Raw genomic sequence first — 17,030 nt, 5'->3', positions numbered from 1 at the left:
AGTGCCATACGGTTAATCAGGCCCGTTGCCAGGGGGGTACTGGGGCATGGGAGAGTCGCCCCTTGAAAAACGGTTGCGCTACCCCCTTAAAATATGATGGAATCTGCTATTATTATTAAGTATCTCCCACCCACCTCCTCTTTAAAAACCTAATTACCCCTTCCCCAAAGTGATACCATAGTACCGGAAGAGTAATCAGGCCCGGGACCCGGGGGGGGGGGGGGGGGGGTAAGGGGCGTTGACCATTGAAAAACGATTGCGCTTCCTCTTAAAATCTGCTGGAATCTGCTATTATTAAGTATGCCCCGGAAAGAAAAAAAAAAAAACCCTTAATCCTCTCCCCCCCCCCCCCCCCCCCCCCAATTGATAGGCTAGGAATTCAACAGCAAGGGTGGCACGAGAGAAAAGGCCATAATATATTCGTTTAAAGACAGTTTATCATACTCGTACATGCATGTTAACTACGGTTCCTGGGGATTAACAGAGGCACAGTGGTAAAACGCTCGCTGAATGTGCGGTCGGTGATCGACCCTCGTCGGTTGGCCCATTGGGTTATTTCTCGTTCCAGCCAGTGTACCACGACTGGTATATCAAAGGTCATGGTATGTGCTATCCCGTCTGAGGGCTTGTCCATATAAAAAAAAATCCTTGCTACTAATGGAAAAATGTATAGGGTTTCCTCTAAGAATGTCAACATTACCAACTGTTTGACATCCTATAGCCGACGATTAAATCATTGCGCTCTAGTGATGTCGTTAAACAAAACCATGTTTAACTTTATATTATTTATTTGTATTACTTTATTTGTATACGGGATGGGTGTCAAGTTTTTGCACTTTTTGTTTATTTTTTATTTCTATTTTGGGTGTTGTTGCTGCTGTTTTACTGCGTCCTCGTTATTTATTTCAGGCTAGGAATTCAATATCACTGCACTTAGTTACGTGATATCCGCCCGCTAGCACATACATAATGGAGCACTCTATGTACTACATCAGACTAAAGGCTGGGAAGATCGATAATACTAGAATTACATGACATCACTCATCTTATCATCGTGAAGTAAGAGTCGGATAGTGGCGCCCTCTCATTAGAGTCGTCATTGTACTCTGTCGTGGCTTGTACACCGTTCAATGCTCCGCCTGCCAACCAACCCGCCCTGAAACTTCAACTCTCACAACCCCGCTGACCCCAGGTCATCACTCACGGGAAACTAGAGAACTGTGGAAGGGAATTCAAAAGTTTGTTCTATTTAACGACACCACTAGAGCACATTGATTTATTAATCATGGGCTATTGGATGTCAAACATTTAGCATATTTCCATTAGTAGCATCGAACTTTCCCACAGACATGACTGCACATACCATGGCCATTTTAATATACCAGTAGTGGTGCACCGGCTGAAACGAGAAATATCCCCGCCCAATAGTCCTCAGAAGAAACTCACTACATTTTTCCATTAGCAGCAAGAGATCTTTTATATGCACTTTCCTACAGACAGAAAAACACATACCACGGCTTTTGATATACCAGTCACGGGGAAGTGGTTGGGACGGAATACAAATAATCAGGAAATGGGTACAATGAAGTGATTCGATTGTACCACGCAACCACCTCAGGTGAGCGCTCAACGAACTGGGCTAGATCCCTACTAAGGAATTCAAAGGTGTTTACGAACACAATGCCTTGGAACTGATATTGTGTTACCACTGAGCTCATACATGTACGTCTTAAAGGTCCAGTCTTAATGTTCAGCGTTGGTAATTTGACCTACTGTGGAATGTTCATGGAATTCTGAAAATGCGTATCATCTTTTCGGTGGTATTTGCTCTCTGCCCAAAGCATTTTCGTAAAATACTTATATACCTATTAAAATAAAAATACAGAAATGAGTGGGGAAAAACGCAATTTTTCAAGGACATTCATTCACTTTTTTCTCATTTTTGTTTCTCCAAAATATAGTCTAAAAACATTCTAGAAGTTCAATAGGAGGAGGTTAAAACAAAATGTCTTTTCTGTTATTGACATATAATTATATGCTGTTAGTAACAAATGTGATATTATTAATTGTACTACGGACATATAAGTTAATTATACCTATTTAAATACCCTCACATAAAACCCCTTGCAAAACAAAACAATGAGTCTTGTTGAATATGTTATTTATTCTTAGGTCTAATCATATACTTAGGGAAACGAAAAGTAAGATCTTTGTTAACAAACTTTTACCTTTTAATTTCCAGCCCTAAAGAAAATAAGTGACTGGTACATCATATAATAAATATATTATATGATGTACCAGTCAGTTATTTACCTTTTTGAATTTGTAATTAAAAGTAAAATTGTGTTAAAAACAAAGATCTTACTTTTCCCCTCATTTTGTTTTGGGCGCACCTGCAGGTTCGCTGTAAATTCCTCCCCGTGTTCTGGCTCACCGCAGCCCCGACACACACGGCGCTGATGTTGGCGGAGTTGTGTTCGGTGCTGTGTTGTTGTCGGAGGATCAGTCTCGAGTGCTAACCGCACGAGCTTGTACAAACCATTACAATCACTCGACGTTGACCCTTCCCCCGTCACCGGCAGTTTTAAAGTGTCGCTCCATTTGAATCGACGGCTAGTGCAAATATTGCTGTTGTGCCGACAAATATTTGCCGACAGTGAAAACCTGTGTAAATACGTGCAGATTTGTGAGTCATTTTGCAACTAGGTGTGGGGAGACGTTGGGCCCAGCGCACGTAAAATGTCGAGGATTATGTATCTAAGGTCCTGAGTTAACATTTAAAAGAACCTCTTTTTGTCTGTTGACTTTTTCTTTTCATTTTATCTATGGTGAGGTTTTGCATTGTGTAACAAACATCAAGCCGATGTTCAAGCTCTCCACCCTGGACACTAACCTCAGCTATATCTATGTTGGAATGGATCCAAGGGGAGATACTGGGGGTGCGTACCCCCACTCCACCCCACCCCCCCCCCCCACCCCCCACCCCACACATTTTTGAAGAGGTCTTGTGTAACAGATTAATACAATTCATTTATTTCTGTTAGTGGGGGCATGTAATATCTTCATTGTCTTGGTGTTTTGAGGAAATATTCCTATATATTATGCATAATATTTGTGTACTTTTAAATATTGTAGTTGCCCTTTTTAAACGTTGGGAAATCCTGATTCCGTTCCTGGTGGGCTGTTTGTCTGGGACAAGATGTTTTGTAGTTTTCGAGAAAGAAGTAACGCTGTGACCTTAAAAGTCAATCGTTGGGCATGCTACCAAGTCTGGAGTTGAAACGATACTGAAAGAAAGAAAGAAATGTTTTATTTAACGACGCACTCAACACATTTTATTTACGGTTATATGGCATCAGACATATGGTTAAGGACCACACAGATATTGAGAGAGGAAACCCGCTGTCGGCACTTTATGGGCTACTCTTTTCGATTAGCAGCAAGGGATCTTTTATATGCACTATAACACAGACAGTGCAGTATATACTACAGTCTTTGATATACCAGTTGTGTGATACACTTGCTGGAACGAGAAATAGCCCAATGGACCCACCGGCGGGGATCGATCCCACACCGACCATGCATCGTGCGAGCGCCTTACCACTGGGCTACGTCCCGCCCCTGAAACGGTACTGGGACGCGAATCTAGTACCTACCAGCCTTACGAGTGTCACCAGATGCTCAACCACTATGGACATTTACTCTATTGTTGAAGGAATGAGTTTTGCAATGTACCAGCAGTGATCGCCAATCCTGCACGTACAATATAAGCGATTGTATGACCTAACACCTGCGTAGTCAGGTGGTTGGTTGGAGAAGAATGATAAATGCTACTGCTAGAACCGGCCTCGGTGGCGTCGTGATTAAGCCATCGGATTACAGGTTGGTAGGTACAGGGTTCGCAGCCCGGTACCGGCTCCAACTCAGAGAAAGTTCTTAACGACTCAGTGGGTTGGTGTAAGGCCACTGCACACTCTTCTCTCTCACTAACCATTAACCAACTGACAACTAACCCACTGTCATGGACAGACAGCTCATATAGCTGAGGTGTGTGCCCAGGACGGCGTGCTTGAACCGTAATTGGATATAAGCACGAAAATAAGTTGAAATGAATGAAATTTAATGCTACTGATAGTCAGGGTTGGGGTAATCTTTGAACACGTCCAATTAAAGAAAGGGAGAGTGCTTACTTGGGGTGCTTGCGTTGAAGGATCGAACCACCTCAGTGGATCCATTGTCCGATTTATATATATCAAAGGTTGTGGTGTGTGATGTCCTGTCTGTGGAAAAGGGCATTTAAAGATCCCTTTTTGCATCAGGAAAAATGTAGAGGGTTTCCTCTGATGACTGCATGTCTGCATAGCTGATGATTGGTAAATCAATGTTCTTGTGGTGTTGTTGAACGAAATAAACCTTAACTGAAGCTATGCATATATACTTGGTGTAGGTACTTAGATACGAAACCAATACCTGCCAGTCTTAAATCACCAGGCTTACCGGCCTCGGTGGTATAGTGGTTAAGACATCGTAGATACCGGTTCCCAACCAGATCAAGTTTGACGACTCGGTGTGTAAGTGTAAGACCACTACACCGACGTCTCTCTAACTAAACACTGACAGACAGTTCAAATTGCCGAGATGTGTGTCCAGGCCAGTGTGTTTGAACCGTAATTGGAAACAAACACGCACGAAAATAAACACAAACAAACAAACATGAGGCTTAATAACAGCACCATAGCTATGCTTTTACACGTCATTTGTTAATAATTGTGTCTTGCTTATACTACAATAGTATCTTCCACTCCAAAACTCGGGGAGAGTCTAAATTGGCACGCTAATTCCTTTTTCCCTAGCGGAAGTTGCGAAAAACCGTTCGATCCAATAATAATTCTAATTCCAAGCCTACTGGAATAACGTCTTCTCCCCTAATTCCCTCGAGCTAGCGACAAAAGGTTTTTAGGAGCGGCCATTGCAGTGAGCTTGGGCGAGGATTTATTGACAGATAGCATGCCAGGGGCAGCGTCTGATTAATCACGGACCGAGGAGGACGTAATTTAAGCAAATACAGTCGAGACGCACGGGTTGGATTACACGGGCAAATTCGTAAAGCACGAAATTCATATTGAGATGTAGGAATGGACGAATTCAATGTACGATCGATCCCCGTTGGTGGACCCATTGGGCTATTTCTCGCTCCAGCCAGTGCACCATGACTTGTATATCAAAGGCCGTGGTATGTGTTATCCTGTCTGTGGGATGGTGTCTATAAAAGATCCCTTGCTGCTAATAGAAAAGAGTAGCACATGAAATGGCGACAGCGGGTTTCTTCTCTCAATATCTGTGTGGTCCTTAACTGTTATGTCCGTCGCCATATAGCCGTTAATAAAATCTGTTGAGTGCGTCGTTAAATAAAACATTTCCTTCTTCTTCTTCAATGTACGTTTGTTTCAAAGGAATGCGCTAATAGTACGGTTTAGCTAACGTAATGTCATTGGTGTTGGAAACGGGGATAGAGAGGGTTGATGAAGGGCTGACCTTGTTACAGACCTTCCCCCACTATTATTTATTAACCAAAATTAAATATATAAAATGTCATAGGTGTGGAAAACAGGGTGGGTCGGATTCACCAGACACCTATGAAAATAAAGGCATACAGTATATAGGCATAACATAGCTAAGTACATATTATATACTATATACAGATAATAATGTTCACAGACACAGATATAATACATAAAATATTAATGACTATACTATATTGAATATACATATATTGTATGTGTGTGTGTGTATGTATGTATGTGTGTGTATGTGTGTGTGTGTATGTGTGTGTGTGTGTGTATGTATGTGTGTGTGTGTGTGTGTGTGTATGTGTGTGTGTGTGTGTGTGTGTGTGTGTGTGTGTGTGTGTGTGTGTGTGTACCAGTTCTATTTGGGGCGTTTTTATACAATAAATACTGATTGATTTATTTATTTATTTATTGATTTTATTTATTAATTGACCGCTGTTAAACTAACCCAAAATTCAACAATCATTTTATGTCATATGGGAAATTGGAATGTTATTAAATTCACTTTGCGATAATAACGTGGGCCTTTCGGCCTGCTTCGTATTAAATTCAAAAACTCATTCAGTCCAGACTAGCCTGCGCAATGATAGCACATAAAACCCAACCAGTGCAATAGAAAGAACAAGATTCAGGGACGTTAATCCAGTACAAAAACAATACAAAGGGAAATTGTTATCGACCGCAGATGGAGATAGCAACAGCATGCCCACGGCTGGTGGGACGACATTTAATTTGGGACCAGTTTTCTGTGAGCCGGGGAGAAGGTCAGTCAGCATGCGTGGAGCGCAGTTTTCGTTTTGTTTGCTCTCCGACACGGCAGTAATTTGTCACGGATAGGAAACAATTTAGATTGTTTAATTTTGGAAATGAAAAATGATTGATAATTCTGATAAAAGGATTAGCTCATAGGGGCATGTCATTTCAATGCAAAACACAATTTACAAAGTAATAAATTTCATTCTCTTTCGTTTAGTGTTGACGCCAAGCTATATCATTTGTCATTAGAGAGAGAGAGAGAGAGAGAGAGAGAGAGAGAGAGAGAGAGAGAGAGAGAGAGAGAGAGAGAGAGAGAGAGAGAGACGGAGACGGAGACGGAGACACAGAGTCAGACAGACAGACAGAAAGGCGGGGCGTGAGGGGTGGAGAGAGAGAGAGAGAGAGAGAGAGAGAGAGAGAGAGAGAGAGAGAGAGAGAGATAGAGGAGTGACAAAAAGATAGAACAATTGCATTTTTAATCGGGCTCTTAACTAGATAACCACTCTCTCTCTCTCTCTCTCTCTCTCTCTCTCTCTCTCTCTCTCTCTCTCTCTCTCTCTCTCTCTCTCTCTCTCTCTCTCTCTCTCTCTCTCTCTCTCTCTCTCAGTACTGCGATGAGAACTCAGCTCCCGTCAAATTTAATAGTATACCTGCTGACCTGTGACCTGCATGTTTCCGACTAATAAAGTATGCATGCCTGGCGTGACTGCGCCAGGTTAATATGCAGTCCTTACACTCCTATTGTAAATCGGCTTTCATCTACAGGAAATGTCGCCTGCGGTGTTATTAAAACAAATTTCTGCTCCAGTAACTGCAACGATAGCGAACTACATGGATCAAAACGTAATATTTTTTATATAGATACTTTCAGTTTAAAATTGTATATGATATAATAGTAGTGCATTATAAATAGCAAATGAATGTTTGGCTAATAAAACCGTAAACTACATATTATAAAACAACTACACGTGTATTCAACTTTAAGTTTTAAACATTAATATAATAACATCGTCGTGTCAAGTACATGTACAACTATTTAGATAGATACATTAATATTTGTGTTGTTGTTGCTAACTTATTTCCCACCTAGGAGTCAGACGTAGCCCAGTGGTGCACCACGACTGGTATATCAAAGGCGGTGGTATGTGTTATCCTGTCTGTGGGGTGGTGCATATAAAAAATCCCTTGCTATTAGTTGAAAACTGTAGCGGGTTTCCTCTCTATGACTGTGCCAAAATGACCATATGTTTGACATCCAATAGCCAATGATTAATAACAAAAATCAATGTGCTCTTGTGGTGTTGGTAAACTCAACAAACCCACACAAAGAGACAGCATTTTTATTTATTTTATAACATGCATTTTTTATGTTATGTTATGTTTCATAAGACTAAGTTTAAACAATTGTGTTTAAACAGTTATGTTTTATATGACTTAGTTTAAACAATTTGTATTACCGTCATACAAAATTAGCAATTTGCGGACTGATCAATAGGTAATATAATATATTTATTTACCGAAAAAAACAAAACATACAGTTTATATGCATAAGATAGACATGCACCTACTATTATATTCAGGCTATAATAATGATCATAGACGGGCGATGATAACCATTATTAGAATATTACGTTGTTTGTCAATAGCAGATGTGTTTTTCATTTATATAATAATATTTCGGTGTAATTGTATTTGTTCTGTATTTGTTTGCATTAATCAGAAATATACATAGTCTAATCAACTGTTTTGTGTTAGCAATGGTTGACGTTTCATTGTAAAAATAAGCCTCTTAACAGCCTATATTAATGTCCCTCTCTACATTGTGCAATACAAATATTATTTTTTGTTACAAAAACTTTTTAAAGGACTTTCCAATTCCGGTTGCATTCATATGCATCCCTTTCCACCAAGATTATGAAAATTAATTAAAATCTAAATGAACAGAACAGAACTAAATTTTACTGAAATGAAATAAAATAAGTAGGCTTATAAGTATAGGCCTACTAATTTTTCTTCTTTAAAAAAGAAAGAAAAAAAGACCCAGTAATTAAAGTGTAACAAAAAACACATCAGCTCAAATTAATAAATTGTTTAACTAGCATAAATAAATAACAAACGCATTGCATATAAATAGCATTTTACAAAGGAAAAACAATCTTCTACAGAGTCATTGTCTCAGCGAAAACGAAATCTTTTCCTGTGCTCATTATCTTAAATATTTATTAACTGAGCAAGAGATTGTGGTTTGGCGTCAGTGCCTGCTACGCAGGGACAGAAAGAGAGAAAGAAAGAGAAGGTGGTATATGTGTGTGTGTGTGGGGGGGGGGGGAGAATCGATATTCACTCGTCAGATTAATTGCGTGTGTCTCGCAAATACTGGGAGAGCCACTTCAATATTTTACCAGTATCCATATCGGCGTCCAACTGATAATAGATTGACCCCTGCCCAATCAGAAGCCGTCTTTTCAGATTGCCGCAATGCGATTGGCTGGAGCTGACAGCTCGGTTTTCTATGATTCTTTGGAAGCTTGCCAAACCGGTTTTTCTCTCTGTTGGCGTCTTAAATTACATTTACAACGCTAGCCGGTGTGACACAAAACAACAGCTGTGATCGTTATGTGTCGATTATATAAAGGGGGAATCGCCATTAAATTCGTGTGTTTTGGTCCATAAAAAGGAAAGTGTAATGGTTATTACTTAATTAACTACTACGACGAGATAGCCTATAGCTACTAGAGGCGGGGTTTTACACTAAATATTAAAATAGCACAGTTGATAGTTATAAAAACAATGTCTAATATTTTAGGCCATGATTCATAGTATTTGATATGTTACTGAGCATGTTAAGGTTATTAAAAGTATGTATACATCTGTAAAATCATTTCACATATGAAAGTAGTTTACACACGTAGCAAGATCATTTTACTCTGCCGAAATATTTAATTTTAGTCAGTTTCCACCCTGTTTGGATAACCAAGACTTGGACCAAGTATTCATAACACCTATTGGAATTTGTGGTGAAAATTGTTTTAGGAGAGGATTCTAACTAAAGGAGTTTTTGGAGAAAAACTGTCCATGGAATATCCAAAAAGTTACAGGAATAATTGTTCCAACTAAAATAGTGAGGCCTCCCAAGGGATCTTTGCTGATTTAAGAACTGAGGTAAGACAGTTAATCGTTAAACAACTCCTTAAATGACCCCTAACACTTTTATACCATGTGATTGAAATCTATATGCTGCATGGCCCTAATGGCCACAGCTGTGTCCGAACCCTTGGAGGAGGTCTGTTTATCATCTGATCCTATTACCAGTGAGAAGACAAACATATGTAATTCCAATGGCCCAGCATTAACAATACAAAAAGAAACCAGGAATTATACACTTAACAAAGACAAGGCTATAAATAAAAATAAAAATACACAAAACATTGTTGATGTGAAAAATGACCTATCAGCATTTACTTGGAAAAACAACAATAAATGTGCAAGTGTGATATTAACACCGGACAGATTTCAGTTGTACAGACACGCCATTTTTTATAGGTACTGGAAAGAAAGCGAAAATGACCGATACCAAATTAACAACGATCACAACTGTATTAAAGTCAAGAAACGTTTTAAAACCAAAAAATCACCAGCCAAATCCAATCACTCAAAACGTTCCATACAAAAAAGTATTCAAGGGCACAGGTTCAGCATTAGACTTTGGTCACAAGGTGACGGATTTACGGGAAGCCTTTTGCACTCAAGAATCAAGACTGGATGATCACATGAAACATACAGAAGAGCTAATTAATGATATTCGTGTGCAGTTTGCTAACCAAGTCAAAGCAGTGCATGAATCCTACAAGGGATTTGTTGAAACATTACAACTTGATAACCTTCAAATGAGAAAGGAAAATGACACACTCAGTCACAGATTGGAGCAGTTAGAGAAGAAGTATAAAACGTTATCCTCCAATCTGCAAACAAATGTTGTCAAGCTTGAAGCCCTTCAGGATATTCAGAAAGCATCTACACAACGGTCCTCGCCTGATACAATAAACTTGCCATTAGTGTGTACTAGTGAATCACAACATGACAAAGTCAGCTCAGAAAACCAGTCGAACACATCTAATGATGGATTCATCCAGGTAAAAAAGAACCAAACCAACTCGAATCATGTCCAAACAAACAAATATCATGGCAGCTCTAGACCATCAGTAGCTCAAGTACGTCCAGCTTACAACAGTGATGAAGTGACATCACTCTTCCTAGGTGATTCTGTTCTCCGGTTCATCGGTCAGCATGTTCCGAAGCGTACATCAAAGGTGCTGTTTTACCCGGGCCATGGGGTAAATAAACTAACAGAACAGGTGAAACACTTATCACCAAAACCAAATGTACAAAATGTCATTGTACACACTGGAGTAAATGACTGTCATACCCCACCAGATTACTCCTTTGAAGTAAATGATTACAAACTACTTTTCAATGTATGCAAAAGTAAATTTCCTAATGCTGCAATCTTCTTCTCAATGATCATCCCCTCTTCAACTAGAGGTCAGCTGTACCAAGCCATCAATAGTGCCAATGAGAAACTAAAACAGTTGGCTCATTCTCTGAATGTCAGCATCATTGACCACTCTTCTCTGTTTTGTACTGCAAGTGGTGCTCCTAAAAAGTGTATATACCATGATAAAGTTCACCCCAGCAAGTACAAATCATATGTGTTTGCTAATTCATTCTTGGAATCGGTGGGTCTTACTTGCACTTATGGCAGCAGTAGACAAGGTCAAGGTACAGTCAACGATATACAGACAACCCCTAGGGAGACCAGGCACTCTAGGCACGATTTTCCGCCATTACCATCACGTGAAACGGACCGAGTCACCACCAACAAGGAAAACACTGTATCCCAAGTGCAGTGTGAGCACAGTACAAGCAACCAGTTCTATCAACAAGGAACTCAAAGTACTACTCCATCAACCAGTCCTTCTAACATATATCCAGATCGTAATGACAGGATAAACAGACAACAGACAACAAACAATTATCCATCAAATGTTATCACTAACTCCTATGCAAATGATAGAATACATGGACAACAAGGCATAAACAATTACCCGATTGCACCTCGTTCACATACTAGCCATGTGCCAGTTAGAGATGAAAATATTTCTTGGAATGCTCCAACTAGTGTTAACAGCAATCAGCCATTTAATGACTACCAAAGTGCCCATTATGTGCTTCAGTGTCTGAATAACTTATTCAGATACTCCTGTGCATAGTTTTATGTAACAGTGTGAGTGGTTCAATACTTGGGAGCATGATAACAGTATGTTTTCAAGGGTAGCAGCTTAACAGCCAGCATTTTTTATTATGATAACAAATGCTAATATGCTTAATATTTCCTTCTGGAACATTCAGGGAATATCTGAGTTAAAACAATCTGATCTTTTAAAATGTTTCTCTTATTATGTTTTTATTGGCCTGTCAGAGACATGGACAGAGAATGTATGTGATTTATGTTTTGATGGATTTTACTGTGTTTTGAATCCACGAAAACAATTTGTGCAAGTCGGACGTGGTGGCTTAGCTTTTTTATGCAAACTTTACTTAAAACCTTTTATCACTGTTGTGTCCAATAGTGAATTTACTTTGTGGATTAGATTAGATAAAACAGTTTGGTCGGTTGACCAAGATATATATATATATATATATATATATATATATATATATATATATATATATTATATATATATATATATATATATATATATGTACCACCTATATTCCCCCTGATAACTCGCCATACTGGAAAAGTACCAAAAATGACCCATTTGATCATATTTATAAGGAGATTCTACAATATTCACAGCATGGGCATATAATTATTGGAGGTGATTTCAATGCCAGAATAGGGAATGTTTTTGAATGTGTGACAAGTGATGACCAGAATTTTTTTCCAGACATACCATCTACTATCTTCTCTAATATTCAAACACAACGAAACAGCAGAGACGAGTTAACAAATAAATTTGGCCAATCACTCCTATCACTAGCAGCGTCTTGTAAGTTAACGGCACTGAATGGTCGTATGGCTGGGGATCACTTGGGACAGTTTACTTGTCACACATACAATGGACAGAGTGTAGATGATTACATTTTCATCTCTGATGAACTTTATAATTATGTTACTTATTTTAATGTGAAACCACTCACGTGGTTATCGGATCACTGTCAGTTGTCTTTAAAACTTGATGTGTCTGTTAAAACCATACAAGAAAAAAAAAACAGAAAGTGTAAATATATATTTAGGAAAAGAAAACGAAGAAAGTGGCACACTGATAGCCAGCAATTTGTTTACTCAGCAGTGATGTCTGATGCAACTAAGCAGGCACTTGATGCATTCATCATGAGGCCATCCCTAGATTCACCTCAAGATGCAGAAGTTATGGTAGACAAATTTACATCAATCCTTAATTCAGTAAATGTGTCTGCTACCAAAGTTAGTAATTCAACTAAAGTTCAAAAGAAAAACCCATGGTATGATTATGAATGTAAAAAGGCAGAGGTAGACATGAAATCTAAATTTGTTAGCCTGAATAATAATAATAGTCCTGAAACAAAACAAAATGCATTTCTATCTAAAAAGATGTATAAGAAATTAATTAGAAGAAAAAAGAGAACCCATAAAGATAAGTTAGTTTCAAAACTTAGGGATGTACCAGCAACCGATCCAAAGTCCTATGGCAAACAATAAATAATATTAAAGGGAACGATAAAAATGAAATATTACCAGACTCAGAAAATTTAGTGAAGCATTTCCAAGACACCTTATACAAGCCATCAATTATAACTAATCCAACCAATGATGGATATCACTCTAATGATAATCTTAAACATAATCAATCAATTAATATTCCAATCTGTACTAATGAAATCTTTTCTGCAATAAAGGAAATAAAATCGGGAAAAGCCCAAGTATAATATAAGTAATGAATTTATCAAATGTCTTTTTCCAATAATAATTGATCATATAATTAAATTATTTAATGATATTTTAGTAGTTGGATATTTCCCACCAAAATGGGCTCACTCAATTATTGTTCCATTGCATAAGAAGGGAAGCCGAACTGACCCAAGTAATTACAGAGGAATCGCCCTCAGTAGTTGTATTAGAAAGCTGTTTTGTAAGATTATTGATAAACGAATAGTTAGTTACATAACTGAAACTAATCAAAGTGGCAAGTGCCAAGCTGGATTTCAGGAAGGCTTTAGGACTACAGACCATATATTTACTCTAAAAACACTCATTGATAAATACCGAAATAAAAAGAAAAAAGTCTATGGCTGTTTTGTTGATTTCAAACTGGCATTTGATTCTGTTAATAGACACAAACTATTCAACCAAATTGCATTAATGGGAATTACGGGCAATATATTAAACATAATCAAGTCCCTTTACTCAAATGTAACTTATAGTGTTCAAACTAATAAAGGCTGTTCAATGCCATTTCATTCAAACATTGGATTACGGCAGGGGTGCATCCTATCACCAACCCTTTTCAATATGTTCATTAATGACTTTGAAACATATGTAGCAGATATTGAAGGTAAGGTATCACTTGACAAAATGTCATTTAGCCACATGTTTTTTGCAGATGACTTACTTCTGTTATCAGAAGATCTAGATGGCTTACAAAACCTCCTTGGGCAACTTTCCAAATATTGCAAAGATAATGATCTCAACACTAATATAAGTAAGACAAAGATTGTTATTTTTGGAGGAAAGAGCAAAACAAATAAGATTAAATGGTATCTATCTGCCAACCCTGTACCGATTACAAACAAATATACCAATTTGGGAATAGATGTTACCCAAAATGGGAATTTTAAAGAATGTGTTCATTCTCTATGGAAAAAAGGATTAGGCTGTCTCCACTACCTTCAGAAAAATCTGTTAAACTACAATCTGCCAACCGATATCTCTTGTAAATTGTTTAGCACTCTGGTTGAACCTGTTGCCCTATAAGGTAGTGAAGTATGGGGTGCAAATTATATATCTTTAAAAAACATAGACACATTTCTGCCTGAAAAACTGCTTTTAAAATTCTGTAAACATACACTACAAACTACCAAGAATTCCCACAATTGGAGTTCTAGAGCTGAACTTGGCTTATATCCTATTTTAATGAATGTTGTAAAACGAATGGTGCAAAAAACTAAAAATATTCTACTGCAGCATGCTTTTAAAGAAAGCATGGCTTTAGAAAGAAAGAATATTGGTTGGCTTCACAAATTACATTCATTTATCGACCACTTAGGTCTAATCAGAAGTATTATTAACAGCCCAAACTATCTAATAAAGTTATTAAAGAATTTTTATCAAAAACATTTCCAAAAAAGTCTAAATATTATAAAAAAGACAAATAGCACTGGCAATAAAATGAGAACATATGAAACTCTCAAACAGGAAATATACTTAGAACCATATTTAATTCACTGCTTAAACCCAGATCATAGAAAACATTTCTCTAAACTCTGTCTTAGTGACCATAACTTGAAAATTGAAACTTGCAGGCATACAAAACCATATACTCCTTTTGACCAGCGTCTCTGTGATGAATGCAATATCATTGAAGATGAATTTCATCACTTTGTACAATGTAAGAAATATAAGTATCAGCGGTCAAAGTTATTTCATTTTATCTCCAACTACAACCCTTCATTTTTAAATATGACACCCAAAGAGCAGTTTATTTTTATTATGAAAACTCAGGACCCAGCCAACATAGGTGTCATTTGCAAGTTGGTTTTCCAATATAATGAATAGACTGTAGTAGTGACATACATGTATATGTATATATGTATGTAAAAATGTAGTCATTAATTGTTTGTTGAAATTGCAACTTTCTAATGTTATTTTGTGCACTCTGTTCCCATGTGGAATGTTTAAATGCAATACATTTTATCTTATCTTATCTTATCTGTAAAATCATGTGTTAGAATAAATGGATTTCGTTCTGAATTTTTTATTAACGATGTCGGTTTAATGCAGGGCGAAATTTTGTCCCCCATATTGTATTCTTTCTATATTAATGATCTAGAAAATGAATTTATTTGTAGTTCATGTTCTGATTATGAGTTAAAGGGCTTAAGCCACTTTTCTATTATTATATGCTGATGATATGGTTATTTTTGCTAAAAGCGTTGAAGGTCTCCAAACAATGTTAAATACGTTACACCAATATAATACAAAATGGAGTATCTGTCTCAATATTGTAAAAACTAAGATTGTAGTGTTTAGAAACGGTGGTACTATAAAATATTATGAGAGGTGGTATTACAATGGTGTTTTGCTTGATAATGTAGATCAGTTCACTTATTTAGGTTTAACTTTTAATTATAATTGTAAATTCACACCTGCTATTAAAATCATTACAGACCAAGGTTGAAAAGCTATGTATGCACTTAAAAGAAATACTAAACATCTAATGTTGAATTTAATGACGTCTTTATCCTTGTTTAATACGTACATTTCAAGTATTTTGTATTACTGTTGTGAAATATGGGGATACTATAAAGCTAACTCAATAGAAAAGTTACATTTAGTTTTTTGTAAGGATATTTTAAAAGTTAAAGGCTCCACAAATAATAGTATGGTATATTTTGAACTAGGTATTTATCCACTGTCCTATGTACGCAACTATCGTATGCTAAAATATTGGTTCAAATTACTTAAAACAAGTAACTGTATATTGCATGCTGCTTATGATTAACTGAGGTCTAAGTGTGAAAAGGATAGTAATTGGGCAACTCAAATAAAACAATTAATGTGCTCCCTAGGATTTTACGATTTGTGGTTAAACCGGGATTCACTAGCAAATGCTAAGTTTTATTTACCTGTATTATGGCAGAGAATTATAGATCAGTGCAAGCAAAATCTTACAGGCATATTACAAACGTCGACTAAATGTTCTTATCTTTATAAATTCTTAGTAAAGGATATGATTTTACAGAACTATCTTACGAAATCTATTCCAGATTTGTATAAAAGGTGCATCACAAAAATTCGTTTGTCTTCACATAGGTTAGCTATTGAAGTTGGACGTTATAATATGTCGATATGTTGATAGAATTAACAGAGTCTGCGTATTTTGTCAACTGGGGGAGGTTGAAGATGAGTTTCATTGTATATTATGCTGTCCATATTTTAACGATTTAAGAGTTTTACATATTAAAAAATATTATAGGATGCGTCCATCTATGTTCAAATTAATACAGTTACTAAGTACAAATAATATTAAAGAGTTGTGTAATTTAGGTAAATATCTATGAAAAGTATTCAAAAAACGTGGAGCATATTTTATTGTTACTTAGAGACAAAGTCGATTTACACTTATTCTATTATATTCTCCTTTGATTGATTGTAATAATGCTATGTTTATATTGTTATTCTTATTTTACACCTTTCATTCGTCTTTCAACATGTTATTTGTAATTACAACTGATGAGCAGTTACTGCTCAAAGTAGGTTAAAAATAATTTTAAAAAATAATAATGTAGTCAACAAAGTGTACAAGGGCGGCTTCGGGACTTGTCTAGGGAGTAACTACAACGTCAAAAAAGGGGGTATCAAAAAGTCTCCCTCACTATATTACACTTTACTCACTGTCAGAAATCAATTTACCGGGTACTATATTTGCACGGTAACCACTG

At 37.0% G+C, this 17,030-nt stretch overlaps 1 protein-coding gene across 1 annotated transcript in view; it reads right to left on the bottom strand.

Moving 5' to 3' along the window:
* Positions 1–698: 698 nt before the first annotated feature.
* The window catches only part of LOC121386331, a 20,025-nt gene continuing 3,693 nt past the window's right edge, over positions 699–17,030 (bottom strand). Inside the window, exons 2-3 of the mRNA XM_041517203.1 lie at positions 2,394–2,664; positions 699–1,865 (exon numbers count right to left, since the gene is read on the bottom strand). Coding sequence (XP_041373137.1) covers positions 1,770–1,865; positions 2,394–2,664 — 367 coding nt within the window. The 3' untranslated portion in view covers positions 699–1,769. The remainder of the gene's footprint in view (positions 1,866–2,393; positions 2,665–17,030) is intronic.

Source organism: Gigantopelta aegis, chromosome 2, assembly GCF_016097555.1.
Source record: "Gigantopelta aegis isolate Gae_Host chromosome 2, Gae_host_genome, whole genome shotgun sequence".
In the NCBI taxonomy this organism is placed as follows: Eukaryota; Metazoa; Mollusca; class Gastropoda; order Neomphalida; family Peltospiridae; genus Gigantopelta; species Gigantopelta aegis.
This window is presented reverse-complemented; position numbering and strand designations above follow the sequence as displayed.